General features: G+C 44.6%; 1 protein-coding gene across 1 annotated transcript in view; it reads right to left on the bottom strand.

The window, feature by feature from the left end:
- Positions 1 to 390: 390 nt before the first annotated feature.
- LOC136268423 (eukaryotic translation initiation factor 3 subunit F-like) overlaps positions 391 to 11,191 on the bottom strand; it is an 18,281-nt gene continuing 7,480 nt past the window's right edge. The window contains exons 6-7 of the mRNA XM_066063765.1: positions 1,372 to 1,485; positions 391 to 554 (exon numbers count right to left, since the gene is read on the bottom strand). Coding sequence (XP_065919837.1) covers positions 471 to 554; positions 1,372 to 1,485 — 198 coding nt within the window. The 3' untranslated portion in view covers positions 391 to 470. The remainder of the gene's footprint in view (positions 555 to 1,371; positions 1,486 to 11,191) is intronic.

The following is an 11,191-nucleotide window of genomic DNA, read 5'->3' as shown; positions in this document are numbered from 1 at the left end:
CATTGCCACGTACCACAGCACATGCCTCATTTAACTGCCACATCATACAAAACGGCCAAACTATTCCCACATCTAGAAGTTTGGTTAGCTACTTTATTTTGCGGCTAGGTAAATGGCACAGAGTTTCGCTAAATTCTTAAAGTAATTCTAGTTGTATAGCTATGTTCTTTAGCTCAGAGTTTTATTGAACTTTGCTCTGGACTTGTTTATGTAAATGCCTATTAATTAAACCACAGTGAATTAATTATAAACCACCTAATTTATTTTTAGTCCAAGTGTGAAAACCTCTACTGTGAACAGGCTAAATAGTAACATCCCTCCAAAACATTCAACCACACGAGACCAACTAGTTCTGACATTTTAAACAAATACACGCCCAATCTCTCCATGTACAAGTGGGCACACAATTGTACCCATTGAATAATGTGAAAATTTAAATATAACAATAATTATTACAACAAGGATGACATTCAGGTAACAATCTTAGACAATTTTTCTCCTAGAGCTAAATGAGTCTTAGTGAGGTTGGCCAAGTACACGATCATCAGCAAATCCTGTAGGAAAGAGAATGATATGAACCAGACATAATACATCAGTATTATCGGACAGGTAGAAACAAACACATGCAAGGGATTTCAACATAGGGAAAAGGAGCAAAACAGCCCACCTCTGAAATTGATCTTCCCTTGAAAATGTCTGTTTGGAAGTAGCTAGTCTTTAGTAATTGGATTATTAAAGTGCCACCAGATCCAATCTTAATCATGCAGGTAAAAAGGCAAATGCCTGTGAGTCTGCTCTGCACACAAATTAATATATTGATTACAAATTAAATCATGTAATACTAAATCTTAATGTGGCAAGTCACAAAAAAAATTGCTAGGAAGGGGGAATTCCCCATGCCCTATAAGTATATGCTCCCTCTTGATATCAGAAATCTACTCATCCAAATTAAAGTTCTAGAAAAATCACTCACACATGCATGCTATACAGCACACGCAAAGCAAAAAGCAAAGCTTCTGGCAGCCATGCACCACTCAGACACTTGAGACTTATGCAGGGCAGGACTAGTAACCCATAGGACCATCTAGGTATCACAGAGAGAGGTCGAAGTTCTACAACGACCCCAAGACCCCTTGGACAGTTGGACATTTGCAAATACATATGCAGACACGTTTATCACACACAAATGTAACACATGCACATGAGCTGCACACACAGACACACACACTGACACACACACACGCACGCACGCACACAGACACACACACACACATATGTATACACCACACATAGACACAGATACACACACACTTGTACTCACGCACACAAACAGACAAGCATACCACGCACACGTGCGCACACACAACACACCTGCATGCCACTGTTGATCAGTGATTCAAACTTGGCAGGGTCTATCTCAGGTACAGTTGAAACAACTTGCATTAATGACCTTCCTACTTGACTGTCAGCAGGAATCTTACCAGCCTGTGCAAACAAGACAACACAAACCATTATTGAGGACTATTATTTCAACTGAATAACATTTTCTTTTACAGAATGGTATGCATATACTGTGGAACCTTTCTTAGCAGCTACCAGTATTTAAAAAACAAAGTCAACTTCAAACTATATAAGTAAGTAGTTTATATACTAATCCATTGAGTAGCCACTTGTCACTCTAAGGTGATTGGCTTATATAGACAAGTTATGTATTTTCTGGCAGTTGAACATACTGAATTAGACAGAAAATAAGCTCCCACAAGAATACGCAATGTGTTAGGATCACGTGGGGCGTGCTTTAATTCATTCTATGCCATGTGTTTAGTACAGGTTGGCTGCATGTGTCTTTGATAGAAGTGAATCATGAGCATACTGCTATGGAGGAGAAAGTTCGATACGCTTTTAGTTGAGGCCCGCCAATTCCAGATAAATTGGTAACACCAGTTACCAGTCTAAGAAGAAAGGTCATGAGCATCAGTACCGCTTTAACTGGGAAGCGATTAGCTCTGTCCCAGTGGATTTACCAAAGTTAAAGCTGGTAAATCCAGACCAGAAGACAGCCTTGGAATTAGCGGGACGAAGCTCGAGCAAAGTATGAAGGCATTGGCAACAAGGCAGAAACACATAAAAAATGCCAATTGCTCTGACCACGGATGGGGCACAGTTGCTCACTATCAGGAAGATCCCTTGGCATCCAATCCCGAGGATGAAAAAGAGATAACACGGGCTGAGACAAAGTGGAGAAAGATGCAAAAAGAGATGCTGAAAAAGCACAAAAAAAGTTTCAAGCGTTGAGGTGGAGGCGGAGGTGGTAAAAGGAGGCAGGTACAGCCGTGGGGTGAGCATCAGGCTCCTGGATATTATGACAGGAGGGAGCAGTGGGGGCCTCATCCACCTGCCATGGTGCTTCAGAGGCCCTACAGACCAAAAGTGCTTGGGCCATGTTTGCAATGTAGCGGCGATGGACATATGGCCAAGTTTTGCTTAGGGCTGAACAGACCGTATCCTTTTTCTCAGCCTGTGGTAAGCAGTGCAGAGGTGTATGAGCCTAGCCCAGGGCTAGAGGAGTTGTCATTATGTTGTGAAAGTGTCAGTGGTATTATTACCAGGTTAACTACACCTAGTGTATGTGTTAATGAGCTGTTGGTATTGACCAGGTTATGTTGAAAGAAGGTGCTAATGGTCAATCTCATGAGCATGCAAGTGATGACAAGGGTATGCCTGACAATAAAGTGAATTCAGAGATAACTCCATTTTGGGAGCTAGAGAGCCAAGGGCCAGTACAAATAAAAGATGTGTAGGACGTATCGCATGCACCACCCCACATACTTGAATGCATTGAACATGGCAATTGCCTGCCCTTAAAATTTATTCCCTCACCCCACATCCAACATAACCATCAATCATCAGAGACCCACCAGAGCTTAGTGGATGAAGCGATATGTAGCTTAACTGTGAATCATTGTGTTATTAGGGTGAACACATAGTCGCATGTTTGTAGCCCTATACCTGTCGTATCCAATGCGGCGGGAAAGTTACGCCTGGTATTAAACTTAAGGTATGCTAATTGATTTCTTCATGTCTTGACCTCCAAATATGAAGATTTTCATGTAGCGGCCCTTATGTTTGAAAAGAATGAATACTTGTTTAAATTTGACCTCAAATCGGGTTATCACCATGTGGACATCCACCCTGAGTGTTATAAATTCCGATTCCTAGGTTTTCAGTGGAGTTTTCTATGTCTTTACAGTGTTGCCTTTTAGGCTTTCTAGTGCCTGCTACTTATTTATAAAGCTTCTATGGCCACTTATTCGGTTGTGGAGAGGTAGAGGTTTAAAGCTATTATTTACCTTGACAATGGTATTGTGGCTGTATGTGGGAAAAAGAGAGCCATAAGGGAAAATGCCTCAGGGGAAAAGGGATTTGGAGTGCTGGTTTGTCATTAACATAAAAAAGAGCCAGTGGGACCCTACCCATAGTATTGAATGGCTTGGGTTTCTTATCAACCTGCCTAAGGGTGAGTTCTCAGTTCCAAACGACAAAATAAACTGACTAAAAAGTAAATTGTTAGAGCAGGAAAATGCTGAATTGGCTGGTGCAAAGCAAATAGCTAGTATTATGGGATCGATAATTTCAATGTCAATAGTGTCCAGACTAATGACTCGCAGCTTGTTTGCTGTACTCAATAGTAGAACTTCATGGTGGCAAAAACTTAGCCTGACTAAACAAGTGAAGGATGAGGTGGGCTTCTGGCTTGCTAGAATTTCAGAGTTTAATGGACAGAATATATGGCCTAAACCATCAGCCATCTGCATTGTTTATTCAAATGCTAGCTCTACAGGCTTTGGTGGGTATACAGTAGAGCATGGTAACCTAATGGCTAATGGGCAATGGTCAGTTGGGGAGGCAGCCCAAAGTTCTACATGGTGGGAGTTGCGAGCAGTCAGATTGGTGTTAGAGTCATTTCAGGGAAAGCTGGCAAATGAGTGAGTCCACGGTTCACAGACAATCAGAATGTGGTTAGAATTGTATAGCACGGTAGCCCCAAGGTGGTCCCGCAAGTGGAAGCTTTAGAGATATTTTCTGTGTGTGTTAATAACTCAATCAGACATGTATTTTATGTCGGTTGAGCTTGCGAATTAGACAGAAAATAATCTCCCGCCGTAATACATTGCGCATGTGTGTTAGTGCACATGATTCATGTGTGAGTATTTATATAGCTAAAGTGTGAACGCATGTTCATTCTAGGCTGACAGGTGCGACAGTGTTGGCTGCTAGTACCTGTTCTAGTAATAAGTATATAAGTTGTTAATTTACTAGGCGGCTATTCACGAGCCACAATAGTTACCTCCGAAGGATGGATGACTCCCAGAAGCTGGATTTACTTCTTAAGTCCGTGGACTCGATGAAGGCGGCCCACACCCAGATTCAGGACGATATGAAGGCGGCCCATGCGCAGATCCAGCAGGATATGAATGCCAAGTTTGAGCGCCTCGAGAAGGAGGTAGCGGACGGCCAAGAGGAGACAGCCCACCTTATCGTCCGGAAGATCCAGCAGAAGGAGCCCGAACCGACCTTTCGTCGAAAAGGGAATGAGCGTCAGTTCGCCTTCAATCAGTTGGTGAACAACGCCATCAAGTCAGCTGCCTCGATGTTGGACAAGCTGAAGCCGGAGCAACCCCAGGCAGCGTCCATTCTTAAGAACGCAAGAGAGCAGCTGCAAGAAGGTGTGCACGCCATTGCGGCACAGCAAAAGCTTATTCGCCTTGCGGATAGCTCAGACTGCGGCTGGGGTGCGGTGGAAGAGTACTTAAAGGAAGAGATTGCCACCGACGAGAAGGATGCCAAGAAATGGTCTGACGCAGAGAAGCGTACAATGGAGCAGAGACGGCGACTAAAGAGGACAGTTAGTGAGAGGGAGTCTCCGCCTCAGCCTGTGAGTCGCCGCCTCAGCCTGTGAGTCAGGGTTTTGCTGGCCCCTTTCCAGTAGTAGGCACAGGTCCTGCCTGTGGTATGCCACCACCCCCTGTATTTGGGCCGCCACCGCACCCCCAGCCTCCCATGTTCATGAAGCCAACTGGGCCACCAGGACCACCAACAAGAGTGCCAGGTCCATGTTTCCACTGCCTACAGATGGGACACCTGAGGGCTCAATGTCCAGCCAGGTTCAGGGGTGGTAGACCGTATCCTTTGGTGAATAGTAATGATTGTTATGCTGAATGTCAGTGGGGTACACCTTATGGTGTGAGCATTGTACTACCTACACGTCAGGGTATTGTGAGTACAGTGGGTCATTGTGAGGGTGTCAATAATGTATGCAATGCTAAGAGTGCTTATGTAGTAAGTACAGTAGATAATGCTAATGGTGTTGATAATGTATGCAATGCTAATAGTAATTTTGTTGTGAGTAAGGTGGGTCATACTAAGGGTGTTGATGATGTATGCAATGCTAATAGTGCTTATGCAGTAACTACAGTGGATAATGCTAATGGTGTTGATAATGTATGCAATGCTAATAGTGCTTATGCTATTAGTGTAGTGGGTAATACCAATGGCCTCAATACTATTTTCAATGCTAAGGGTAAGGGGGATGTATACAAGGTTAGCAGTAACCAATCTGCTACTGATTGTGCCCACACTTTGGAAACTGTGGATGATGAGTTCAGAGTGAGTGTAGTATCACAGCCCGTAGTCCAGCCAGGTGGGCCCAGGATGCAGGTGGGTTCCCTAAGTAATGACACTCATGATGGTGACGAGGGTTTACGAAAGAGCAATACCATGGTGGAGGTCACAGAAGGTGACATGGTGGGCCCCACACGTTTTTGGGAGCTAGAACAGAACTCGGAACAAATAGTCGATGTGCAAGGTAGGCTTAAAGGCTCGATAGAATTCTGGAGAACAGTGTTGAATGCCTCCAATCCAGTGATTGAGTGCATTGAGGAGGGGTATAAGCTCCCTCTCCTTTCTCTGCCACCGCCATTCATAGCTAAGAACCAGAAGTCGGCTACCAATAACCCAAGCTTTGTCACTGAGGCAGTTGCAGAATTGCTACGGAACCGCTGCATCCAAACAGTCACACAGAAACCTCACATATGTAGCCCACTCTCAGTAGTGTCCAACAGCTCTGGTAAGTTGAGACTAGTCCTGAACCTGCGTTATCTTAACCAATTTCTGCTGAAGGCTAAATTTAAGTACGAAGATCTAAGGGTGGCTATGTCAATGTTTCAACAAGGGGACTATATGTTTTCTTTAGACTTCAAATCGGGGTACCACCACGTAGATATCCATAGGCAACACTGGAAATTTCTGGGGTTTTCCTGGGGTCAGGGCAGGAAACAGCAATTTTATGTCTTGTGTGTGTTACCTTTTGGATTAGCCACTGCATGCTACCTATTCACCAAATTGTTGAGACCTCTGGTTCGGCACTGGAGGGCCCAAGGCTTGCGGGCAGTTGTCTATTTAGATGATGGGATAGTGGCAGTAAGTGGAAAAAAGGAGGCACAGATTGCTAGTGTACTAGTCCAGGAGGACCTTAGTAGAGCAGGTTTTGTCACAAACCATACAAAGTGTAATTGGACACCATCCCAACAGTGCGCCTGGCTTGGCTTTGAGCTGGACCTGGAGCAAGGCAAGATAACAGTCCCACAGGCAAAAATTAATGCACTGGAAGCCTTACTTAAAGATGCAATAGGCAAGTGCTCCCTCCCTGCTAAGGCCCTAGCTAGTATTACAGGTAAGATAATTTCTATGTCCCCAGGGTTGGGTCCAGTGACCAGGTTAATGACCAGGGGACTGTACACCTTATTGAACACACGCATGTCATGGCTACAGTACCTGCCACTATCCGACCATGTAAGAGGGGAACTCGGGTTCTGGTATAACAAAATTGAAAAGTTCAATGGGCATAATATATGGATGGGACCCTCAGCAGTAAGGGTTGTGTTCACTGATGCTAGTGACTCTGGTTATGCAGGTTACACAGTGCAACATGGGTGTCACATAGCACAGGGTACATGGCTGCCAGATGAATCCAAAAGGAGCTCCACATGGCGTGAGCTAAGAGCAGTTAGACTAGTGCTGGAAGCCCTTGCAGCTAAGTTGGCTAATGAGCGGGTTAGGTGGTTCACTGATAATCAGAATGTAGTACGTATACTGTCAGTAGGGAGTAAGAAACCTGACCTGCAGAATGAAACACTTGCTATATTTTCGACTTCGCTAGCACACTGCGTCCACGTTGAGCCAGAGTGGATACCAAGGCGGGATAACGAGGTCGCTGATTACCTCAGTCGGCTTGTTGACTATGATGATTGGAGCCTGGGTCATGTTTCCTTCATGGAATTGGACAGAGTGTGGGGCCCTCACATAGTTGATCGCTTTGCAAGCTATTACAATACACAGCTGCCACGTTTTAATTCTAGGTTTTGGAACCCAGGCACAGAGGATGTGGATGCTTTCACTTGCGACTGGCAAATGGACAACAACTGGCTTTGTCCGCCTGTAAACTTGGTGCCACGTGTTATCAGGCACCTGTTGAAGTGCAAGGCAACAGCAACTCTGATATTGCCAGAATGGCCATCAGCGCCGTTCTGGCCTATGTTATTCCCAGAAGGAGGCAAACCAGCCAGCTTCATTGCAGAAACCCGTACCCTGACACCAGCTACCTTCACTATAATTCCTGGAAGAAGAGGCTCCAGCTTGTTTGTAGGTTACCCCAACACTAACTTGTTGGCACTGCGCATACCATAGTGGTGGGTCAGTAACTGTACAGCTAGGATTTGCTAGCCAGCCATTGTAGACTGTTAAGGTATGATAAATGTAATAGGGACATATTTATGTAAACTATGCATGTGCTATTATCAGTTTTGGAGGTAAAAATAAATAAATAAATTAAAAAAAAAAAAAAATTAATTAAATGAATAAAAAGATTTCAGCCCAGATGTAGAGGAGGTCAAGTGTTTTAATGCTTAATGTGATGTACCAGCCTAGGTGCTGGGGTAGTCAAGTGTTTTAATGTACCAGCCCAGGTGCTGGGGTAGTCAAGTGTTTTTTTAATGTACCAGCCTAGGTGCTGGGGTAGTCAAGTGTTTTAGTGTACCAGCCCAGGTGCTGGGGTAGTCAAGTGTTCCTAATGTTTAATGTATCAGTCTAGGTGCTGGGGTAGTCAAGTGTTTTAATGTACCAGCCCAGGTGCTGGGGTAGTCAAGTGTTTTAGTGTACCAGCCCAGGTGCTGGGGTAGTCAATTGTTTTAATGTACCAGCCCAGGTGCTGGGGTAGTCAAGTGTGTTAATGTACCAGCCCAGGTGCTGGGGTAGTCAAGTGTGTTAATGTACCAGTCTAGGTGCTGGGGTAGTCAAGTGTTTTAGTGTACCAGCCCAGGTGCTGGGGTAGTCAAGTGTTTTTAATGTTTAATGTACCAGTCTAGGTGCTGGGGTAGTCAAGTAATTTAAGGTTTAATGTACGCTGGGGTAGTCAGGTGTTTTAATGTTTAATGGACCAGCCCAGGTGCTGGGGTAGTCAAGTGTTTTAATGTTTAATGTGCTAGCTTAGCTGCTAGTTGTACATAGAATGTTATACTTTATAATTACGGAAACATAGTTATCAGACTCTTAGTAAACATGGATGATAAGTGCAATGGGATTCAAGGTCACCTATGCATGGAGATATTGTATCACATGTTGTGTTATTACCACAGATGTCCAGACGACAGGGACCTGGCTCACGCTGAAGGACCTTGAGGACCCTGAGCTGGCTAGGCTTGCTTCGCAGCTACCATCCACAGTGCTCAAGAGCAGAGCAGACTCATCCACCAAAAAATACCTAGGAGCCTTTCAACGGTGGCGCTATTGGGCTTCAACTCATAACCTGCCAGTATTTCCAGCTAAGGAGCAGCACATTGCCTTGTATCTGCAGAGTATTGCCAACCGCCTTGAATCCAAATCAGCTGCAGAAGAAGCTGTCAATGCGATCAACTGGGCTCACACACTAGCAGGGCTAGAATCTCCAGCGAATGCAACATTTGTACAAGCTACACTGCAAGGAATAAGGAGATCGTGTTGCAAGCCTGTGCGGAAGAAGAAGCCTGTGACTGTAGACATGCTGGCTGACATGGTTGAGAACATGAACTCTCATCCAACTCTGGCAAACATGAGGATCACTACCCTGAACCTGCTGGCTTTCGCAGGTTTCCTCAGGTTTGATGAGGTCATTCACATTAGGGCTAGTGATGTCACTATTGCTGAGGGAATGGCCAAACTCCAGATCCCACGTAGCAAGACTGATCAACTCAGGCAAGGAAGTGAAGTATTAATTGCCAGGACAGGGATGCCGACCTGCCCAGTAGGAATGTTGGAGCGGTACATGGCTAAGGCCGGGTTGGACACCACAAGTGAGCTCTTCCTGTTTAGAGGGATTACCAGAACCAGTGGTGGTGAGAGACTAAGAGGTACAGGTCCGCTCAGTTATACAACCGTGAGAGAGCAGTTTAGGGGCAAGATGTTGGAACTGGGCTACCCTATTTCAGGATATGGTCTGCACAGTCTCAGGGCAGGTGGTGCTTCCGCTGCAGCCCAGGCAGGGGTCCCAGACAGATTGTTCCGCCAGCATGGAAGGTGGAGATCAGAGACAGCTAAAGATGGCTACATTGAGGATTCTGTGGAGAACCGCCTGACAGTGTCCAAGAGTATAGGGATATAACAGTATCTTTATTTATTAAGGGGATACCTGTGGTGGTGTTTATGGAGGGGTAACATATGGTGCTTAGCTGCAGAGTGTGAACCAACACTAGGCCTTCTTTGTTACTCTAATTGTTTGTTAAATTAAATGAACTAGTAGCCGCGCCTGCAGCTGCACACCAGTATGTGTTTGTGTGAGTATCTCGGGTATGAGGAGGGAGATGTATTTTATGTCGGTTGAGCTTGCGAATTAGACAGAAAATAATCTCCCGCCGTAATACATTGCGCATGTGTGTTAATGCACATGATTCATGTGTGAGTATTTATATAGCTAAAGTGTGAACGCATGTTCATTCTAGGCTGACAGGTGCGACAGTGTTGGCTGGCCCACCCCCCCTCCCAGTTGTGTCTGGTGTATATACTTAACAGATTTAGATAATGGTGAAGATTTTGCTGCTAAATCTGGACTTTTCGCATACAGCACGCATTGTATTTAATAGGGTGGATACGCTTGGTTTTTTCCGGTTAGGGGCAGCCAAAATTAAAAAAAAAAGAAAAAAAAAAAGCCCCTATCGGTTTTTTCCCTTAGGCTCACTTGGGCACAGTGGGTCTTAAATTAATTGCACTGCGTAGGCCCCCACCCTGGCTAGGCACAAGTAGGGAGTTTTTTAAGTTAATATGTATAGTTAGTGTTTATAACATTATTTTAAGTTTTGTGATTAGTGTATGTAGTGTTTGTTAAATTAAATGAACTAGTAGCTGCACACCAGTATGTGTTTGTGTGAGTATCTCGGGTATGAGGAGGGAGTAGAGCCTGAATGGATACCAAGGGAACAGAAGCTGTTTGTGGAAGATGATGACTATATGCTTAATCCATCTGTTTTTGCTTGGCTAGATGAGCTTTGGGGTACACACAGTGCTGACAGATTTGTCAGCCCAAATAATGCCAACCATGATAAATTTAATACCAGATTCTGGGCTCCTGGGTCAGAGGCTGTGGATGCATTTACATGTGACTGGGGCACCGACATCAACTGGCTGTTCCTGCCTGTCTACTTACTCCAAAGGGTGATTAGGTATGCACAAGCAGCAGCTGCTAAAGGTACTCTGATAGTTTCCTGATGGATTTCTGTCCCATTCTGGCCCTTACTGTTCCCAAAGGCCACTGAACCAGCCGACTTCATCATAGAATGGCTTAAATTGCCACTAAGCGATGCATTGATTTTACCAGGCCCTTTGGGTTCGAATATATTCCTTGGCCTCCCAGATACACCAATCCTGGCTGTCAGGTTTCATTGTTTAGTTGTACCAGGTAATTAAGTAGTTAAAAAAGTACAAATACAATTAATTAATTTAAAAAAAACAAAACAAAAAAAAACCACTTCATTTAGGGTGCTGTAGCTGGCCAATAAATCAGGGGTTGCAAGCGTAAAGCTGTATTAGACAGACGGCCAAGAGGTAATGCATCTCATGTCACAAAAGTATGGTACGTTGGACACGGCTCAGGGACATGCTGTGT

The sequence above is a fragment of the Dysidea avara genome, chromosome 1 (genome assembly GCF_963678975.1).
Source record: "Dysidea avara chromosome 1, odDysAvar1.4, whole genome shotgun sequence".
In the NCBI taxonomy this organism is placed as follows: Eukaryota; Metazoa; Porifera; class Demospongiae; order Dictyoceratida; family Dysideidae; genus Dysidea; species Dysidea avara.
The sequence above is the reverse complement of the archived record's forward strand: the minus strand, read 5'-3'. Positions and strand labels throughout refer to the sequence as shown.